This window comes from Pyrus communis, chromosome 11 (assembly GCF_041283825.1).
Source record: "Pyrus communis isolate YQ-2024b chromosome 11, ASM4128382v1, whole genome shotgun sequence".
Lineage (NCBI taxonomy): Eukaryota > Viridiplantae > Streptophyta > Magnoliopsida > Rosales > Rosaceae > Pyrus > Pyrus communis.
In genome coordinates, this window is record NC_142575.1 from 10,694,748 (window position 1) to 10,717,358 (window position 22,611).

The 22,611-nt window shown below is 39.7% G+C and overlaps 1 protein-coding gene across 1 annotated transcript; it reads right to left on the reverse strand.

The window, feature by feature from the left end:
• Nucleotides 1-5,854: 5,854 nt before the first annotated feature.
• LOC137741910 (heavy metal-associated isoprenylated plant protein 3) lies at nucleotides 5,855-8,109 on the reverse strand. Its single transcript, XM_068481610.2, has 5 exons — nucleotides 7,645-8,109; nucleotides 7,354-7,549; nucleotides 6,782-6,999; nucleotides 6,577-6,664; nucleotides 5,855-6,478 (listed from the first exon to the last, which is right to left on the reverse strand). Exons 1-5 carry the CDS (start codon nucleotides 7,651-7,653, stop codon nucleotides 6,081-6,083), a joined length of 909 nt encoding a protein of 302 aa, XP_068337711.2. The 5' UTR covers nucleotides 7,654-8,109; the 3' UTR covers nucleotides 5,855-6,080.
• Between the last annotated feature and the right edge of the window lie 14,502 nt (nucleotides 8,110-22,611).

A 22,611-nucleotide genomic window follows, 5' to 3' on the forward strand; every position in this document is an offset into this window, starting at 1 on the left:
ATGCAATGATCACGTCTAAGAAAAGAAGATTCCAAGCAAACCCTTTGATCACATGCGTTTCTTTAACTTTATTTTTATTTTTCAAATACTATTGTGCGTACAGAAAAGAAAATATTTTCTCAAGAAGTTGACTACTTAATTTAATTGTGAGGTTGATGCGTAGGTAGAATATTCATATTCTTTTCTTGTATTTAATTCCTTCATTATATTTGGCTCCCTAGCCGATATTACTCTTTGATGTCGAATGATAAACTACATAAATTTACTCAAAATCTTGGGCGATTTTTAGCCTAAAACTTTTAAAACTCTTATAATAATTCGCATAAAATGTACAATACATAAACGACTTTGTTACTTTAGTCAGTCAACTCATACACGAGGCTTGTCTTTAAATTTTAGTTTTTCTTTTCTTTTTCTTTTTTTTTATTTTTTTTTGAAAACTAAAAAAATAGTTAGGTAACTACTTTTAAATTTTACTGTTATACGTTTTAAATTCTAGTTGAAGTTTTAATTCTTTATAAATTGAAATTTTTAAAATAGTTACCAATCAAAATTTTAATTAAATAAAAATTAGTAGGGAAGAAAATATGTGTAGGTTTTGAGTAATTAACCTACAAATGTATGAAAATAACCTAGGAGTTTGGATAATTTTATACAGTTAATACATGAAAGAAATTTTGGAATTTGGTTGCAATCACATTGTTGACAAAATTAATTTCGATGCCAATAAGCGTTTTGGGTTCTTTTTGTCCTACTTTCCCCTTTTACCCACCCACCCTTTCGGGAAAGTTCGTGTCTTTTTCTCATAGGCAGACTAAACCGAGGGCATCGTTGTCACTTGCCATGGCATGGTATGTGGCATCACCATCCACGCATGATGTATATGTAGCATGACATGACATCGTCCTTATCAAAATATTAACAGGGTCATGACTCATGATGGACCACACACGCACGTTACACGAACTTCTAATGCAAGCTCGTGTGTCTCCTCCTTAATTTACACTTGCAAAGAGTGGTATGCAATTAAAAGTGTTTTTTTTATGCCCTAAAAGTATTACTTTCTTTTGTTGGTTTCTATTTTATTTAATTACCGAAAGCGAATTTATTAGTGGCAAAGAGCAGTTTCTTTACTTCCAGGTAATTTAATATTTTAGTAGATAGAGTGTTGAATTTTTATTCATATTTTTCGGTTTGAATTTCTCATAAAATTATTGTAATAGTTTCGGATCATCCTCTTTCTTTAGTAATAATAATTTTTTTTTTAAAGTTTATTTACTTGATTTTTTTAGAGTGTGCCTTGAACTCAATTTATGATTTTATTTCTTCTGAGTATAATTTAATCAAGAAATCCTATTTAAAGTAGTATGTAATTTATATTTTGAATACGGCATTAATATATTTGACAAGGGTGAGAGATTTGATTTAGTTCATAAATAGGTTAGACTCAGCCATAATATTTCGTATTGAGTTTTTCATCCACGAGAGTCGAAAGCGTGTAGATGTAGGCAACTTAATCCAAAAAAAAAAGATGTAGGAAACTAAAAGCAAAAATTGTTGCATCCTACAAAAAAAAAGGGCATCATACAAAGAGTTGAGAATTTTGACCAAAACTTGATACAACACCATACTTAGTTGAGTGGTATAATCACCTTAATCATCAGTTATCAGCTGATCACACGGTTACGTAATCAATTTTGGCAAAAATTCAAACAATTTTCTTTAAAAAGAAGTATTATTTTTATTGGTGTAGGTACTTGACAACTCGACCTTTTTTCCTTTGGATAAGTGCTTGGTGTAGCTTCAACCATAGTTGTAAGTTGGAACTTTATAACTTTGAAGGGAGAGGGAAAGGAGTGAAAAAAAAAAGGAAAAAGAAAAAGGGTGGCTAGTGGCTACCTTTCTTGTGGGCAAAAAGAGGGGATGCTTTGTGGGTAACTTCGGTTTGTAATGGTAACTAAATCGGTCCAAAACAAAACCAATTTGATTTTGTTCTGTATGTGGGCATCTGATTGTGTTTGTAGTACCCCACTGGATTTAAAGGGTACCCTACGCGCTAAGGACGTAGCTACCTTCCAGGAAATGTCGTTTGTCCCATGGCTCATGGCGTATGGCGTATGGCGTATGGCCTGGTCCTATACGGCGGTACTATATAGGACAGCATAGCAGGAGAGGAGGGAGGGTGAAGGGAATATCCTCAGACTTTGTACTGTTTGTTTTAACGAAAAATCATATTTTTATACTAAAAAATCAATCCTAATACTATTCAATTTACTCTTTATTTTGTCGTTAAAACTCAAAGTTTTCAAATTATTTTCATTAGTTTTCCTAAATAAAAAAAGCCCAGCCAGCTCAGACGTAGGCAAAGGACACCTAATGGGACATGTAGACAACCCCCATTGGCTACTGATAATTTGCTTGACTTAAGAGCTTATATGTCACGTAAAAATTGACATTTCAGTTGAAAAATACGAAAATTATCTTTTTATTGTTACTATTGATGTGGATTTTTTTTTTTCTCCTCATTTGAATTTGCTCTAAGGTGTGTTTTTATTCGTTTCCCCGGCCAGATTCATTGTTGGAAAACCAGGCTCATGAATTGATTCTCATGGTCATTTATGATGACGATCATGAAATAATTTTGTAGATCTCATTTTAATGCTCATAGATGTTTACGTTGAAAGCTCCTTTGTTATTCGATAAACACGTTTAACTGTTTATTAAAAACTTACCTCAAATGCTTTCTGAATATATTTTTTAAAAAGCGATTACATGATACTTCTAATAGAACGCAATCAGACGCGATTTAGATTTTTGTAAAATGCTTCTTGCCTTTTACACAAAAAAAAAAAATCAAAGAAACCGTTATTAGTCACAAAAACTGGTAAAACCTAGCATTAATTGTGCTGATGTGAATGAGTTGATCTAGTTGTCACGGTATAACAATATAGTATTCAAATGAATTTAGCATAATCATAATTAGTTTGGTTTGGTTTAAATTATTTAAAAGTGGGCTAAACAACTAAATCGCATATATTTTGTAGCACTTGGTATCTTCTTATTGGTCATCACTTTTGTACTAGTATGTTCCATTTTATACATAGATATTCACTACTTGTTACCAAGTACAAAATCATATAACTATTCGAATTTGACATCAAAATCCTCTTCATCAATTTACAATATAAAATTTGATTTGATTTGTTATAGAGAAATCATTGAACTAAATCCGTTACTAATTAATTGAGTTGATTGGCTTAAAATCAAACCAAATCGAATTGTAACATTAACATTAGTTTGGTTGTAATTTGAGACCAAACCGAACAAAACCAAACTCTATCCTGATCAATATAAACTATTTCTTCTTGAGTAAAAAAACAAAGACTTCCATAGAGGAAAGGAATAATTGAATCGTTACCCTCTCAAATTTCGAATAGGAAATCGACGAACAATTATTGTGTTGTGCGGCCTCCCTCCCACAGTAGTGCTCAGAGTCAATTGTGCCCGTGGTATCGACAGAGTGAGTCCCACTCACACAGTCGCACCGCTGCTTTTAAAATAGGCAAAATTGGTCGACATGAATTGGACGCAGGGATGTTGAGACGGTCGCGTCGTACGCTCGCTGAAACGTGCACGACAACACCTCAGCCCATTGCCTATCCATTCACAGGTGTCCTCAAGGAAAATGTGCTGCTTTTGCTCCACGGTTGCAATCTCAGGGATTAAATTTGTTTATAATATCTACGTACAATTAAAGTGGCAATTTAAAGAGATTTTAGCTGGTCCGTCTATTTTTAATTGATGTGTCACTATGTTTGATTGATGTTTCGTTAACGTTTGATTGATTTTGCACCTGGTTTCATAGATATTTTGTTAACGTTTGATTTATATGTCACTATCAAGGTTCTAAAAATGCTAAACGTTATTTGGAGCGTTGGAGCTTAGCGGCTAGGCGAGGACCTAGGTGGATTTAAGTAAATTTATTATATATTGTATAAATAAGTGTTTGTTTATACTTAAACGCACACATAATTATATTGGAATACATAAATTGCAAAATAAAATGAAATATGAGTTATAAAGTATTAGAACATATTTAAAATGGAAATAAGCATATAATGACTGTTCATCCAAGTATTCAACAAGTTTCTAATATTTTATTAAAAAATTAAAATGCAAAATGAAAGTTATCAATTTTCTATCCAAGTGAGAGTCGAGATCTAGGTGGGTGTCTAGGCAGGTTTAGGCGGGGGCTTAGGTTGACTCCTAAGTGAGTCTGAGCGTACTTTCTTAATTTTCGTATTCCTAAGGACTAATTGGGGCGGTGATTAGCTGCCAAGCACCTAAGCTGGACCTAAGCGGAAATTTTTAGAACAATAGTCACTATTTTTTTATAGATATTTTGTTGATATGTCATCAATATTTAAGTTAATCAATTCATCAATTGAAATTTATAAAATTCATCATTTTAGCCAATTTATGTAGTAACATCAATCATTTAAATTTTATAATAAGATGAAAACTTCATTAAGGGGTTATTCTCATCTATTGACTATGTAGTTTTGGATAAATTTTCTAAATTCTCGGAAAATTAGCTCAAGATTGACCATTGATAGTTGCATTTGTTTAGTTTCGATTCCAAGCACGTAAACATGCCACTTAAAAATCATTAGAACGAGTGAGATAGGTACATGTGGATATATATACACACATACACACACAAAAAAGAAAGTTTTAACCTTGTACTCCTCAAGCTTTGCCCTCTCCTAAAATTATGCTGGGGATGTCACATAGGACCAAATTGATTGTTAATTATAATCAAAAGAATCCTAACCATAGAATAACTTATCAAATTGATAAATAATGCTAGGCCAATGTGTTCCCATCTTTGACCTCCAACTATAGACTAGAATATTCAACAACCCAAAAATACTAAATATTATAATTAAGATTAAACTAATTTTATCGAACAAATAATATTATCTCTATCAAGAGGTAGAAGAGTGGGTGAAGCCGTATAAAGGGCTATTAATAATGTGGTTCAAATTCGGTTTTGGCGAGAATCAAACTAAAACTACTCACTTATAAGTGAAGAAGAATATCACTAGACCGTAGTACTAAATGATAAAATTGAACTAATTTTATATTAAGATTTCGAAATTAAGAATCCTCTTGATCATTATAATTTGTTTATTTTGTTTATATATTTGTAGCCAAAATTCAAATGTAGGGTAAGTGCTGAGAATGACATTAATGACATGTCATTGTCCAAGTGGTTGTATTTGTATGCCACTAAAACCAAACCGCACACTTAAGAACAAGTTTCTTCCGTTTTTAGTGCTTCCTTCGCTCTCACCAGCTGCATAGTGGCTAACTGCTAATACCACCTTAATTATAACTGAACTGCACCTGATCGCATTTGCACCTAGCCACGCGCACGTTGGCCACATAAAAAAAAAAAAAAGCAGCCAAAATATAGCTATATTTATAATCTGAAAGATTGCATCCCATGTTAATATTATTCAAGTTTTCGCTATCTACGATTTATTGACGATTATCTGAGTGTTGTTAGAATAAAAATACCCCCAAAATATGCAATTTTTTTAGAAGTACCCACTTGGTAAACAAGACTTTTAGTCCCGTTACGCCGTTGGCGGTACTAGAATGGCTGGATTGAGTAGATATTTCATAACTTTGTCAAATGTCTTTTGGAAATTCCAGTTCTTTGTGTCTTATCTTTTTTGAAAGGCCGAGTATTTTTTCTGAGCAGTTTAAAGATTTTTAGAATTATATCTAAATAGTCTTCCATTGATATTTCAAAGGAGCAAAAGTAACATTTCCGAAGAGTAGAAACTTGAAATTGTAACCAACAATAGCATCACTAAACCAGATCACAACAGTAGGAATAACAACAAAAACAAATCGCAGTGTTCCAAACCGGTTCAGAGACGAACCCGATCCACCAAAATTTATCTCATATCTACCCCCGTCTATTCTCTTATTTACAGTTCCTGTTTTTTCTGCTCTTTTTCATATCAACTTCTTATTAACTCTAATCCCTTCTTAATTCAGCAATTTCTTCACATAATTGAGCAGGCATTAGGGTTCTCGTCGCTGAACATCTCCGGCGGGTTGCCCATGTACATTGGTGGAGGCGGAATCGGGTATCCGGGTGCTCCGTATCCAGGGCCGTATGGGATCACGTATGGAATCTGCTGCCCGTACCCGGTCGGACCCGGAGGAAAATCCATCCTGTTCCCCTCAAGTTTCCCACCCTCCTTTCCCTCCTCCCCTTCCTTTTTCTTCTTATCCCCGCCTCCGCCGTTATTGTCGCCCTTCTCCTTCTCTTTCTTCGGCGGGACAATGTCGACGGACCTCCTCAGCCTCTCCTTCAAGGTCTCTGCCAGAACCTTCATGTCCATCGAGCCCTTCACCATCAGCAGATCCTTCTCCTTGTCGATGCTCATCTCGGTGAACCCTGCCACGTCACCCACGTTAAAAAACCAAACCAAAATCACAAAAACGGTGGCGTTTTACTGCGAAAAGTTGCCAATTAGTGGGAGATGATAAGCTCACCTTTCGTCTTGGTGACGATCCTGTGGATCTTCTGGACGCATCCCTGGCAGTGGAGGTTCAGCTTCAGAACCGCCGTCGTCACCGGAGGCTGCACACACAAATATACAAACCATTTAATTAAAAATTAAATAATTGAAAATATTGAGGCTGGCGCACGTTAGCGAAGGGGGAACCAGTGCACCAGTGCGCTGTTGTAAGTACGCACCTCTTTGGTTTTTTTGTCGTCGTTGGATTTCTCCGGCGGCTTTTTCTTGGCGTCGCCGCTGTCGCCATCGTCTTTGTTGTCCTTTTTGGGCTGGGGGGAGATGAGATCGACCTTCTTATTGGTCTTGGCGGCGAGTTTGTCCCGGAGAGTGATGGGGTCCACTTTCCCGACCACCGTCAGCTTGTTCGCCTGGCTTTCTGACTTCACTGTCTCCACCTCTGTAACCAAACGACGCCGCCGCAAAAAATCAAAAAATTGTTCGAATCTAAATTTTGACGAACCTTAAAGTAGGAAACATAGCATATTCGGAATCAAATTTCTTTGAATTTGTTTTGAAAAAAATAAAAAAAAATTCTGGGGTTTGACGAGTGAGTCTGACGTCTGTGGGAAATAAAAAGTAAAAACCCAGATGCAAAAAGAAGTAAATGAATATTTTTGGGTAAAAACCCAGATGCAGAAAGCATTAAATGAACATTGCTGTGAAAATTTTGAGGAAAATCGTGTGGAAAATGAAGGGAAATTTAGAATTCGTGAAGGAGATGTGATGAGTTTTGAAGGATTTATTATCGTACCTGCAAAACTTTTGACGCATTTGACAATCTTGGTAGCGCAGCCCTCACAGTGCATGTCAATCTTCAGGATGACAGTGATGGGGGTTTCCTCCTTCTTCTCACCTCCGTCGCCCTTCTTCTTCTCACCCCCGTCGCCCTTCTTCTTCTCACCCCCGTCGTTGCTGGCGGTGTTACCGCCGCCGCCGCCGTTCTTCTTCTGCATTAAACCAAAAACAAACACCAACCCATTAGTCGAAACACAAAACCCAAAAGCATAGAGAGGGAGAGGGAGAGTGAGGAATGCAGTGTGACCTTGGCCATGGAGGATTGGTTTTTCTCTGAAAAATTAGTCGGGTTTCTTTTCCTTCTGGTTTTTCAGGAATTGGAGAGTGGGAGAGAGCAAGGAGACGTTGTGTGAGATGGTGGGAGGGTAGTGGGTATTTAAAGGCCGAGAGAGTTGCGGGTCAGTTACTGTTGTAGTGTACAGCTTGATGTAAAATTTTAAAAGAAAACTAATGAAGAAGTGTTTGAAAACTTTGCGTTTCAATGATAAAGATAAAATAAAAGAGAAAATAAATAGTATCAGAATTTACTTGTTATTATAAAAATATGATTTTTCGTTAAAATAAACAATACCAGAAACTTTTCGTTAAAGTTCTCAAATTTTTAGGATGGTGACGATGGCGGTTGCCTATGATATGATTGTGTATGTATGTATGTATGTATGGTCAATGTCATTGAGGCATTTTCACATACATGTCATGTGCGTCGGATGTGCGTGGGCGTGTGAAATGGGGCTTCGTATTTACGCGTGGCGAACGAGGAACGAAACTTCCTTGTATTTTTGGAGGAAGGTGAGGTGGGGTTTGGTGGTCGTACGCGAAGGATTGCGTGGAAAAAGCACATAGGCTCATAGATTTTGGTCTTGGTCTTGTGGGGTTTTAAATTGGGGCAGCTTTTTCTCTCTGGGTCTATAAAGTGGACCCTGATGACTTCTCTAAGGATACCACGTCGGTGAGTAAACCGGCAATCGTGTGATGCGATGTGACCGTCACACTCAAGTTTTTCGCAATTTAACAGTTCTCCTTTACTAGTGTGACATTATAAAGTATGCATCTGTTGCGAGCCATATGCCGACTTGGCCGAATTAGAAATATTGGACATATCACATGGTTTGAGTAAATTAGATAAAACATTCCGACAACTATCAATTATTTTATAAAATCACTTTAAGAGGCTAATTGAAAAATAAAAATCTTCATGCATCCAGTCAAAAGATCAATTGGTGTTCTTCTTCCATTATAAAATAAGAAATTAACGTTTTTTTGCTTGGAGTTCGAGTAAAGTGAATGTTAGCAAAAATTTCTCTGCGAAAATGAACGTATAAATATGTAAAGAAAATTCTCCATAGTAATGTCTTTGCATGTGGTGAAATGCAGAGACATTTTTCTTTGAAGAAGTGAAATGTACAACACTACCCTTGGCCCAATTACGTTAGACTTATGTATATCAGCCCAATAAGTATAGTTTCAAAGACCATAGGAAAAGGCCCATTCCATTTCATGATATTAGTACACTACAAAATTTCTAGGGGCATACGAATTTAAATTTTATGTTTTTTTTTTTTTTTTTTTTTTGTTTTTACCAAAGATCTTTTTTTGGTTAATCAAAATAAATTTCATTAAAAGAGAAAGCTAGTACAAAATGAAAACAACTCAAAACAAGAGTCCAGAATAGTCAAACAAAACTCCAACTCTATAAAAGAAAATTACAATGAAATGGGCCCAAAGTGAGCAGCCCAACGCAACTAACAACTAGAAAAGTGTAGACATGAAAATGTAAAGCAACCACATCCACCAAAACAGCACTACTGCCACTGCATATCCGTCGCCATCACCCGAAAGAAAGGTCGAAGAACCAAATAGATGCATGAAAAATGAGGGTAGGCAAGCTACCTGTGCTAAGAGCACTCCCATAATCCTACCAATTAGTGCAAAATGCACTTTAAATGCTACAAGCCACCAAAGTGCACCTCTGGAGGAGATCCTAGGAAGAGACACCCAATGAAACGACCAGCAAGGGTAGATGGTTGTAAATTCACATTGAGGAGCGATATTTGGAAAGGAGCAAGGTATACAAGCCAGATCTAAGATCTCAGGGACATCTTAGACCAAGCTCAGAGCAACCTGAGACACAAAATGCTCAAAAAGGAAAAAGTTGAAAATTAAATGCATAAAAAGAAAATCCAAATCACCAGCTATGGTGGTTTGGAGAAGTGAAAACCGGGGTGGAGTTGAGAGAAAAAAGGGAGCTGGGAAGGTAGGGGAAAACGGAGGGAGAGAATGGGAGATATAAAGGTAACAGAGGGTGGAAAAAAGGGGGAGATAAAGGAAGGCGAACAACAGGGAGAGAAGGGGAGAAAGAAAGGAATCAGAGGGTGGAAGAAAGGAGAAGAGGGAGGAGTATGGGCACTAAGCTGCCGCCGACCCAAAGCCGGAGTAAAGAGTCGACATGAAGAAGGGTTTCAAAGCTTTAGAGGTTTATGGGGGAGAGAAAGGGCACATGGCGAATGGTGAGTGTTTTTTTTTTTTTTAACAAAGATCTAAGTGTTAGAAGACCCGGAGTACGGAGCACCACCGAAAATCCATAATACTTAGGGAGCTTTACATCCAAAATCTTCATCTATCAACAATTTATCAATGAACTCTTCATAATCCATAGTTTAGGGTTTATAAACCCAAGCAGCAAAAAAAAAAAAAAAAAAAAAAAAAAAAAAAAAAAAATCTAAAACCCCAAATCTCAAACATCGACCCATAAAGACTATGGGGTTTCTCATTAAAAGGGAATTGTTATTGGCACTCCAAAAATCTCATTTTACACTCCAATTTTTTTTATAATTAGTAAGCACAATACAGTTAAGAGGATTGTAGAATGCGATTTTTGAAGTGCTAATAACAGTTCTTGTTAAGTACTAGATTTAATGTTTGGCTTCCCTTGTCAAAATTTGTAAATACTACCACACATGCTCATAATTTAGAGTTAGGGTACAATGCTGATCTGGGATTACTACTGGGATTGAACTTGTCAAGCACCGGCCATCATCACTACAAAAGGTTTGATTCATACATTTGCATATGCATATCAAGCTTATTTTTTTAGATTTCTTTTGTTTAGTGTAGTTGTCTAGTCAGAAATTCATTCTACTATCCAACTGTTTAGGCACGCAAATTAAGATAGTCCACATAAGCCATCTGACACATTTTTCTGTGCGTGGATTTCTCACCCTTGATCTGAAAAAGGTTTCTTTGGCTTGTGACATGTGTCTCCTTATTCCTTTTGTTTGAAACATTCAGCTATTCCATTAAAAGAGGTTCTAAGGGTTCATTTGTTTCTTGGCTAGGTTATTCACATTTCAAGAGAAATAGTTCTTTTAGCCTAGTGCTACCTCTTAAGCTTCCAAACCGAAACCTTGGCCACAAAACCATCTCATGCACAAACACACCCAGTCACTGCATATTAGCGTTGCATTGTTTTCATGGTTTTACATTAAGTTGTTGGTCTATACCTTAAGTTTTATATCCTTCATAGACCAATTTTTTAAATTCATGTTAGGTTCTTCTTCAATTGTTTGACTAGAGAACCTGACTGGTCGTTTGAGTCCTCATTTAATAAGCATATCATAACATCATATTATTGATTGTGTTGATCTCGGTGCCACAAAATGAAGAGCTCAGGAGGAGCTGTCATCTCATGAAGACCAAAGGAGTTCATCTTGAGTAAGACAATGTTATACAAAGGTAAAGCTGCTCCATAGACTGGGATCTAGGAATTGAGCTTATGTGGTCTTTGTAAAAACTTTGTTTATATTAGTGGATTGGACTCAGTGGAGACTTCCCGGTTTTTTAACCCAAATGTGGGTTTTTCCAGCCAAAAACTTTCTCGTGTTCAATACTTTACAAAGCATCCTTTATGACCAAATAACCACTGTTAGAGGTAAACATTGTAGGGTTTGCTAGTATTGACACTTTGTTAAACAAGTAAACATAACTCAATAATTAAGGTTAAAACATAACTAACGATCACACTACGTTATTGATGCGAGATTTATACGCACACAAATTAAACCCTCTTTTTGTCGATTTGTAGTATAAGTATAAGTAGGGATCGTTCTGGACCGGGGATTAGGAGGGATTGCAAATCTCTTGGAAACTGACTCAAAAACGTAAAATAACAATATGAAATACTAACTTAGACTCAAAGAATGCAAAACTAAAAATAAGAAAGATTAAGACTAAGACTTAAACGAAATATGGGGGGATTGATTTTGGACGAATTTAAACTAAAATGGATAGATTGTAAAGAAAACAAATTGTAAATATGAAATTGACGGAAATGAATGGATGGTATGGCTAGCTAAGGGGTTCATCTCCATACATGTTACACTTGCATAATAAAATGGTTTCCAATTGCATTTCAATAAACCATGAATTCTCAACACCCCGGGTTAATTAGGTCCGCTTAAATTAACCGTCAAGTTTTCCTTAAGTTAATGAATTGGATGATTGCATACGACAACCCAAAGCATTCCTCACAAGTTCCCTACATGAATTGCATAATAGAGAAACAAGCAAGAATCATTAAGCATCATGAAAACTATAAGTGTTGACGAGGCATTCGTTACTATGATTGCATGAAACTTATGCCAAGAATTCGTTTAACACGATTGTTTATAAGCAACCTCCACTACCTCCACTACTTGTGAATATAAGTTCATAACGATTAGGTGAAACTCACTTATATTCTAGCGTCATATTCATGCATGAAAATTAAGCGCGCATTCTTAATAAACATACATAAATAAGTTATCAATCAAACGGTTAAACAAATTGAATCCACAACTTATGAAACGCAATTAGAAGTAATCAAATCAAAATGCAAGCATAAACATATATTTCGAATCCCCCCCTAGCTAAAGGGGGGTTTAGTTCCTCATACAAAACAAAGAGAATTGAAATTAAACATTGAAATCAAAGAAACGCCTAAACATTCCAACAACTCAAACTTGAATTGTATGAACGTTTAGGCCCTCTTCTCTTCCTCTTTATTGTAGCATAAGGTTTAGGGATAATTGGTTTGGGGGATGGAAGTGTGGAATGGAAAAGGAATTATGGAAATAGGTGAGGAGTGGTGGAGAAAATGGTGCAGAAAATGGAGAGAAACTCACGGCTAGAGAAGGAATGGAGTGTTTGTGTTGTGGTATCTACAATGGAATGAGATGATCTTTGAATGAATGAATGCAAGGGTATTTATAGGAGTAATGGAGGGAACATGACAGCTAGGAGGTGGGTGGAAATGTGGCTGCAAGTTTGGTGAATGATTATGAGTGAATGCATGTGAATGTGGCTAGGTTGGAAAGCTGGAAATCTGAAAATGCAAATGGGAATGCTGAAATGCAAAGGTGGCCACGGTTTTGAGTGTGTTTTGTGTTGGAAATGCATGTGAATGCATGTGAATGTTGTTTGTGTGAAGTGTGTGTGGGTTAAAGAGTGAATGGTGGTGTAATGATGAAGTGTGATGGCTGAAAATGTCAAGGGAAATGCATGTGATTGCAAGGCAAAGAATTTCAGGATGCATGTGTGTTGGTGTGTTGTGTGATTTGTTTTGTGGTTAATGGGAATGTGGTTGAATGATTAAATGGACATGTGGGGTGTAATTGCAAAGGGAATGCAAAGTGAATGAATAATGAATGCATGTGCACTGTTTTTGGGAGAAAGGTGGCTGAATGTGCATGTGAATTAGGTTGTGAAAACATGTGGAATGTGGCTGGAATTGATGAGTAATGCACGGTTTTGTTGTTGGTTCTTTGGTGATGAATGCAATGATGAAATGGATGGGAGTGCATGTGTGTTAGGTGGTGTAATGATGAAGTGGGAAGTGGAAGAATGTGGTTGGAAATGGCTAAGGGGATGCACGGCTAGGAAGAAGAATGAATGATGTGCATGTGTGTGAATGCATGTGTTTAAATGGTTGAAATGTGTAGATGATTATGAGTATGATAAGTGATAAGTGAATGATATGTTAAGTGATAAATGAATGATATGTGGTGAGTGATAAGTGAATGGAAGTGATAAGTGATAAGTGAATGGAAGTGATAAGTGAATGGTTTGATAAGTGATAAGTGAGTGGAAGTGATAAGTGATAAATGAATGATATGTTAAGTGATAAATGAATGATATGTGGTGAGTGATAAGTGAATGATATGATAAGTGAATGCTTTAAGTGTTTAAAATAGGGAACAAAGCCCTTCCTTGCATGGCAAGGAAGGGGGACACAAGGAAACACACGACAATGTCCTAAGGTTGCAAGGAATGTTGTTTTTGTGTTCTAAAATGCGTAGGAGTCTTCAATGATGCTTAAACATGAGGTCTTTTAGGATTTAACTTTCCTACTTCAAGTCTTTAATTTCGTCCATCCTCTTGGCTCCAAGCATATGATATCCATTCCAATCTCTAATTTGCTCCAAAAGGCTCCAAAAGGCATTCTTTTGCATACCTTGCCCTTAGAACCTGAAAACACACAAAAGAAGCATAAAGGACTAAAATAACTAGAGAAACATAACGTAAATGCACGAGAACAAGCCATTTAAGTTGCATGAATATGCTCCTATCAGTTATTTTAGCATTATAAGTTTGCTTGGTTTATATGCTTGTCAGCACCTAATAATCTGTACTCAATTGATTAGTACGTTTGATTAGTCAATGCAGTTGGTTTCAAAGTTTTTATTATAGGGTAATCCGCTTGGTATCAATTTCAGTTCCCCATTAAAAAACCTATATATATTTCACTCTAAAAATTAGGTTTTTTTTTTTTTTTTTTTTTTTTTTTTTTTTTTTTTTGGGTTGAAAGGAATCAATAGTATTTTCATTGATAAAGAAGACAAAACAAGGTCAAACAGAAGCAATATTACAGATAGCAACGATCTTCCAAGAGGGCATCCAAAATCAGATTGGGAAGGGACCCCAACCATTTACAAAATGTACTAGAACCAAGGCCACATCTAGCGAGACGATGCGCAACACCGTTGGCTTGATGACGAATATGGGTACAGTAACTTTAGTGATCATGGAGAACAGTGCTTCGTATCCTTAATAACTTGCCAATCAGAGATAAATTAACCATAGATCCTTCTGTACTCCTAGAACCTGAAGCGAATCAAGCCCAACAACCAAATTTTGGAATCCCCTAGTCTTTTTGCGCAAGCCCCCCCTCCCTTCTTTTATCGCCAGGGCCTCTGCTGAGTTGTGAAACGCTAAGTTCAGAGCATAAAGTCTACAGCAGTCCAAAGAAAATGATACGACAATAGTACACCCAAAGGTGACCCTACAATGGTGAGTATCTGTCAGAAATGCCGGGACGCCCTCTGGGTAAACCACCGAACCTGCTAGACCACTAGAACCTGGAGGGGCGCAAAAACAAGGGCGTGAGTGGGCAAAAACAAAGCTCTTTGAAAACCATTTAGCAAAATACATTCTAACCCCTCGCCGTAAAACCTGTATACTTCCCAGAAAATAAACATATATACGTATGTATAGATATGCCAAACATGCTCAAGGGTATACCAATCATGCTCAAGAATGTGCCATGTCAAATCCTCATAATAATATGAAAGTGCTCAGGTATAAATCACATCAATAGCATAACATCTGGCAGCCGGAGTCACCTAACGTGACCTGTACGGCTGCATATAGAGCTCAAATCTCAAACTCAATAACTGAACCTGCCCACGAGTCGGAACCATCTAAAGTGGTCTGTACGACAGGCCTGGGTGTAATATATATATATATACGCTCTAGTGCTACGATCACGTGAAGGCTGTGCGAATAATCGCGGGTCACCTACGAGTCGGAACCACCTAATGTGGTCTGTACGACAAGACTGTGCACCTAACTTGGATCCAAGTTGAGCGTGTGGTGCGGGAGGTGAACATCACGTGAAGGACTGTGCCCTACTCAGGGCGGGAGCACTAACACCGGGGGTGCAGGTTATGAGCTCTCTAAGCATCTCAAGCTACTACTGAATATAAACATGAATAACACTTACCTGGCACTTACCTGTACGTCCACAGCACCAATTATGCATATGTATATGCATGCCACTACTAATGCATGTGATTATGCATAATGAAAATAAATGGTGCATGGCATAACATAATTAACCCTTTTTAAAATCAATTTCTGGGAATATAAATGTATATAGGTATATACGGAGAACCAAAAGCCCACTCACTGGTAAGTGGAAGGGTCGTAGCCCCCCTGCCTCGAGTGTGCACGCTCGTCCTCGGGATACGAATCACCTATATGCGAAATAACTACGAAAACGTTAATTTAAAAGCACATAACCAACTTCTCGTAATAACTTCTCATACATTGCTCAAAATGGACAATTGAATATACCAACGTGCTCTACACAACCTCAGGATCACAACCATATTTTTAGAAAAAATTTCCTCCACCGCATGCGCCCCCACGCGCCGGGCAAGGCACGGCCACACGCGCCGGCCACGCGCAGGCACGTGCGGTGCACACGGACGGCGTCAATTGACGCCGTTAGGAATATTCCGTCAGTTTTGACAGATTCCGTCAACGGTGTCAGGAATAATCCGTCAGATTTGACGGAATATTCCGTCACCTTCTCCGCGCGAGCCTCCGGCGCCGGAAAACTGGGAAAACTTCAAATCATGTTTTCTCGTTCGTTTCTCAACCAATTTTCATGATTCTTGGACCAAAATGAAGCTTAGGACTAGTAGAATCACGATATACCACTTTTAAAAGCTAAAAACCACGCGATCATACCTGTCTTCAAACTCAAAAACCGGCCAACTTCGAACCAAGCTATCCCGATGTCCAAACTCGTCCAACGAAGCACTCCGAGGCTCCTTGGGACCTCACTAAGACATCTACGAGCTTAAAAATTCCAAAAACATGCTAGATTAAGTTTGCATGAATAGTACTCAAATCGGAGCTTATGAGATCGACGTGAAAACGAAGGATTTCTCACCTGAAAATGGTATGGTTACACTCGCACGAGCCTCACGAGTTCAAAAATGCCCTTGGTTTCCTCGATCCACTAAGGTTTGGGTGAGTGGTGTGTTGTCCGTACGTTTACAGAAGGAAGAAGAAGAAATGGGAGCATGGGAGAGAGAGAGGCAGAGAAGAGACAGAGGGAGAGGGAAACACGGGAGAGAGAGACAGTGTGTGTGAGTGTGTGTGTGGTCCAACACATGCCACACCACACAAAACGATCAATAATGTTACGGAAGCGAGCTAGGGTTAAAAGTGTCATTTCACACGTGTGTTTCGATAGTTTCGGGACGGGATGTCACAACCTACCCACCTTAATAGAATTTCGTCCCGAAATTCAAAACAACCAGATAACAATCCCTAGTGGTCAAAGAACAACCGAGGATACAAGTCCCTCATCCGATCTTCTGTCTCCCATGTAGCTTCCTCGACTGAATGATTTCTCCACAAAACTTTCACTAAGTTCACCGTCTTGTTCCTCAGAACCTTCTCTTTCCAATCTAAGATCGTTAACGGTTCCTCGTCGTAAGTCAAATCTAGATTAATGTCTAACGGTTGAGGAGGTATCACATGCGACGGATCAACAACATAATGTCGGAGCATAAACACGTGAAAAACGTTATGCACTCTAGCCAACTCTGGAGGCAACTCTAACCTGTAAGCTACATCACCAACTCGTTCTGTGACCATGTATGGTCCGATGTACCTGGGACTCAACTTCCCATTCTTTCCAAACCGCACGACACCTCTTCACGGTGAAAGCTTCAGAAATACCCAATCTCCGACCTCATACTCTCTGTCCGTAGCATGCCGATCTGCTAAACTTTTCTGCCTGTCCTGAGCTGTTTTCAGGTTAGACCTAATTACCTGAACATTCTGAGTAGTCTCCTCGACAATCTCCGGACCCACTAAGACTCTTTCTCCAACCTCTGACCAACATAACGGAGTGCGACAAGATCTACCATACAAGGCCTCAAATGGCGCCATGCCGATGCTCGAATGAAAACTGTTGTTGTAAGCAAATTCCATTAAATCTAACCGTTGGTGCCAAGCATCACTGAACTGTAACACCGAAGCTCGCAGCATATCTTCCAAGGTCTGAATAGTTCTCTCTGACTGTCCGTCTGTCTGTGGATGATATGCCGTACTGTAAAGTAGTCTCGTACCCAAAGCTTCCTGAAAAGCTATCCAAAACTTCGATGTAAATTGTGGGTCACGATCCGAGACAATACTCACAGGGACACCATGATACTTCACAACCTTCGAGATAAACAACTCCGCTAACCGGCTCAAAGAATACTTCTCTCTCACTGGAATAAAATGTGCCGACTTAGTGAGCCGATCAACGATCACCCAAATGCCGTCAAAGCCATTATGTGTACGCGGGAGCTTGTACACAAAATCCATAATGATATTTTCCCATTTCCACTCTGGAACGGGAAGCGGCTGCAACAGCCCAAACGGCTTATTCCTTTCTGCTTTAACCTGCTGACAAACACTACACCTGCTCACATACTCGGCTATCTCCCTTTTCATACCCGGCCAATAATAAAATGGTCGAATGGTATGATACATTTTAGTCGCTCCTGGGTGCATGGCGTAAGCCGAGACATGTGCTTCATCGAGAATTTCTTTATTCAAATCCGCATTATTAGGCACGAACATTCTACCCTCTAGCATCAACATGCCATCCGAATCACGAACTCTGAGATCTCTCCTCCTTCCTTGATCTCGAGCTTGAATTAGTTCTTGAGTCTGCTCATCAGCTATTTGAGTTTCAAGCACCCGATCAACAAGAATTGGCCTAACTTGAAAATTAGCAAGTAACGCCACTTCTCGATTTTCTGCTTAAAAGAGGAATACGACTAGCGTACAACGCATTAATACGGCCCTGTGACTTCCTGCTAAGTGCATCAGCCACTACGTTTGCACGACCAGGGTGATAGTTAATCGTGCAGTCGTAATCGCTGAGTAACTCCAACCACCTCCGTTGACGAAGATTAAGTTCCTTCTGAGTAAAGAGATACTGAAGACTCTTGTGATCTGTGAAGATCCTACACTTCTCCCCGTAAAGGTAGTGTCTCCACAACTTCAATGCAAAGATGATAGCAGCCAATTCCAAATCATATGTAGGGTAATTCAACTCATGGGGTTTCAACTGCGGCGAAGCATACGCAATCACCCTACCATGCTGCATCAATACACATCCTAGACCATTTAAGGAAGCATCGCTATAAACCTCGAAATCACCACTATCGTCTGGGAGTGCCAAAACGGGTGCATGAGTGAGACAATGCTTCAACTGTTGGAAACTTTGCTCACACTTATCATCCCACTCAAACTTAACGTCTTTCCTCGTTAATCTCGTCAGTGGCAAAGCAATCACCGAAAAATCCTTAACGAATCTCCGATAATACCCCGCCAAACCAAGGAAACTTCTCACCTCGGAGACGATTCGTGGTTGTTCCCAACTCTCCACAGCTGCAACCTTCTGAGGGTCTACCAAAATACCCTGAGTAGAAATGATGTGCCCCAAAAACGCAACTTGATTTAACCAGAACTGGCACTTGCTAAACTTAGCATACAATTGGTGTTCCCTCAACCTCTTCAACACCAAAGTAAGATGTCGAACATGCTCCGCTTTGGACTTAGAATACACCAGAATATCGTCAATGAAGACAATAACAAATCTATCCAAGTAAGGCTGGAACACCCGGTTCATTAAATCCATAAAGGCTGCGGGTGCATTCGTCAACCCAAACGGCATAACCAGAAACTCATAATGACCATAACGAGTCCTGAACGCCGTCTTAGGAACATCATCCCTACTAATCTTCAGCTGATAGTACCCAGACCTCAAGTCTATCTTAGAGAATACACAAGCACCTCTCAGCTGATCAAACAAATCATCAATACGAGGCAACGGATAACGGTTTTTAATCGTCACCCGATTCAATTGCCTGTAATCAATACACAGCCTCAAAGTTCCGTCTTTCTTTCTCACAAACAACACTGGAGCGCCCTAAGGCGAAGTACTAGGCTGAATAAACCCCTTATCCACTAATTCCTGTAACTGCACTTTCAATTCCCTTAACTCAGCGGGAGCCATAAGGTAAGGAGTCAAAGAAATAGGATTAGTACCTGGAAGCAACTCAATAGTAAACTCCACGTTTCGATCTGGGGGTAAACCAGGTAAATCCTCGGGAAAAACATCAGGGAAGTGTCTGACCACTCTCACATCCTCAACTCTGCTAGGAACGGCCTCATCTAACACCATATGAGCTAGATACCCCTAACAACCTTTAGACAACAACTTTTTCGCTCGCAAAGCCGAAATAATGCCGTGTCTCACCCCACTCTGCTCACCCACAAAAGTAACCACAGGTAGTCCAGGACGACGAAACGTAACTATTTTCCCGTAACAGTCAATATTGGCACGATTGGGGTGCAACCAATCCGCGCCCAAGATCACATCAAAGTCAACAATATCTAACGGGATAAGATCAGCTGGCATAACAACACCCTCTACTATCACTGGACATCCTGGGTATACACTATCTACAACACATCTCTCTCCTCTAGGCATAGCGAACTCTAAATCGTACCCTAGAGGTGTGGGGCAAGGTTGCGTCACTTGAGCAAATGTATGAGAAATAACGGAATGTGTAGCTCCACAATCAATTGAGACTCTAGCAAAATAACCAAGAATGTTTAACGTACCCATAATCAAGTCCGGGTTGTTCTGAGTATCTTGCAGAGAAATATTGTGAATACGCCCCTGGCCCTGCTATCGTCCGCCGCGACCTCTGCTCGCCTGAACACCGCGACCTTGAGCTCCACGCCCCTGGCTGGGCTGACCCAACTGTCTCGAAGACCCTGCACTACTAGTGGCAATCTCACCATGCTGATATTGTCCTCCCTGGTACCACTGAGAGCCATCTACTGGAGCTGGAGGATACGGCATGTAGCTGCCAGGATACGGGGGATAACCACCCTGTGAATACGGGTCCTGGGGGTACTGATACTGTCCCGGAGCATAGGGAACAGCATCACCCTGGTAGTGGTAGGCACCACCTCTACCTGCCTGGCCATAACTACTCGGACCTTGAATTTGCAGAATCGGTGCAGGCGGCGGCATAAAGGTCTGCTGCGGCTTCTGCTGCTGACCCTGGGGACAATTCGCAGCTCTATGTCCCATTTGCCCACACGTGAAACAACCACTGCTACCACGCCTGCACTCGCCGAAATGTCGGTTATTACATCTACGGCAAACTGGGGCTCGGCTTCGGCCACCATCACCTTGTCTCTGGCCTCGAGCGCCTCCAGCAAACCTACCTCCACGTCCCTGTCCAGAGGCACTGAAGCCACCACTAGAAGAACTCGAACTAGCACCACCCCTTTTGAAGTTCTGAGTCTGGCGAGGCCCAAGCGACGTTTGACCTTTTCCCTTGTCATCTTTCTTCTGCTTGCCGTCCTTTTCTTCTTCATCACTGTCGCTCGACATGTTCTCAAAGTCCTCAATCCTCAACAATATCTCGTAGAAATCCTGGTAGGACTCACAGTGTGTAGTAGTCGCCATCGAACACCACCTCTTCTTGGTGCCCAAACGGAAAAGACGAAGCATCTCTGCTGGATTACCATTAACATCAGAATGGTAACGGGACAGATCAGTGAACTTGCGATAGTATTCATTAGCCGTCATCTTCCGTTGTTTCAGCTCGGTGAACTCCTGCTTCTTACGATCAATGTACTCAGGGGGCACATACCTCCTCTTGAACAATTCCTTAAAAACATTCCAATCAGTCCTCTGAGCTGGAGTCAACCTACGAAGCTCATGTTCCCACCAGGCTGCAGACTCCATATCCAGAAACCATGAGGTTGTCTCGACCCACCTCTCCATAGGAAGGTTCCCCTGATTATGCAACACACGGAAAGTCTTCTCAATGTGCTCTAACCACCGCTCTGCGCCCTCGTGACCCTCACTACCTTTGAACTTATCCAATTTCAGATTGTACATAGTCTCCAGAGGAGTCCTCTAGGGAGGGCGCATCACTGACTGAAGGGCTGTAGCAATAACTTCCCCCAACTAAGCAACATCAAGGAAGCTAGACTTAGAAGAGCGATGTGGTTCCCGACGAGGCGGCATAATTCTGACAGAAGACACCAAACCATTAAAATACTCACAAGGACACAGGACTGCCAAACCTAGGCTCTGATACCAAACTGACACACCCCGACCGAGATCAGGGCATGCTGGCCGTCACGCGGAGGTGACGTAGCCATGTGCACGCGCGGAAGCTAAAGAAAGTAATGTAAAAGTACGAATAATTTAAAAGCTAGTGATAGGAGCATATTTAGGCGACTTACTTAGCTTGTTTTCGTGCATCTATGTTGTTAATTCATAATTGTTTTAGTAGTTTAAGCCATTTTCGTGTGTTTTTAGGTTCATATGGCTAAGGAAGCAAAAAGATGCATTTTGGAGCATTTTGGAGCAAAATTGGGCTTGGAATGGATAGCATATGCTTGGAGCCAAAGTGTTGGACGAATTTGAAAGCCTTGTATGGACTTTGGACATAAAACAAAGGGCCTAGCCCAATCAAACAATCCTTTGAGCCATGCAAAACCTCTAGCCCAATCAACAACCCTTAGCCACATGCATTCACATGCATCACAACCCCAAAACCATCAAGAAACACCATTCACACACACATGCACTTACTCTTTCATCATTGCACCACCATTCACACACACATGCACTTACTCCTTCATCATTACACCACCTTCTCCATCTTTATTCCACATGCATTCATCATAATTCACCCTAGCTACCACCATTCACACACACATGCACTTATTCTTTCATCATTGCACCACCATTCACACACACATGCACTTACTCTTTCATCATTGCACCACCAATTCAACACATGCATTCACACACCAACAACCTAGCTCTTTTTCCATCATTATTTCATCCACATGCACTCTCAATCATAACAACCACATTCACTCTTAAACAATCACCCACATATTCTCCCATTCCCCCTATAAAAACCCATGCATTCATACACAAAAATCACATCTCATTTTCATACACAACACACCACAAACACATTCAATCTTCCCTTATAATCCAAACACCACTCCTCATCCATTTCCATAATTCCCCAATCCATTCAACACACCAACAACATCCCTT

Bases quoted from the DNA above. Each gene is read 5' to 3' on its own strand.
- LOC137741910 (XM_068481610.2), bottom strand. The intron at 7,000-7,353 runs GTACGATAATAA...GTTTGGTTACAG, and splicing joins ATGCGTCAAAAGTTTTGCAG to AGGTGGAGACAGTGAAGTCA. The intron at 6,479-6,576 runs GTGAGCTTATCA...GTGACGTGGCAG, and splicing joins GATCGTCACCAAGACGAAAG to GGTTCACCGAGATGAGCATC.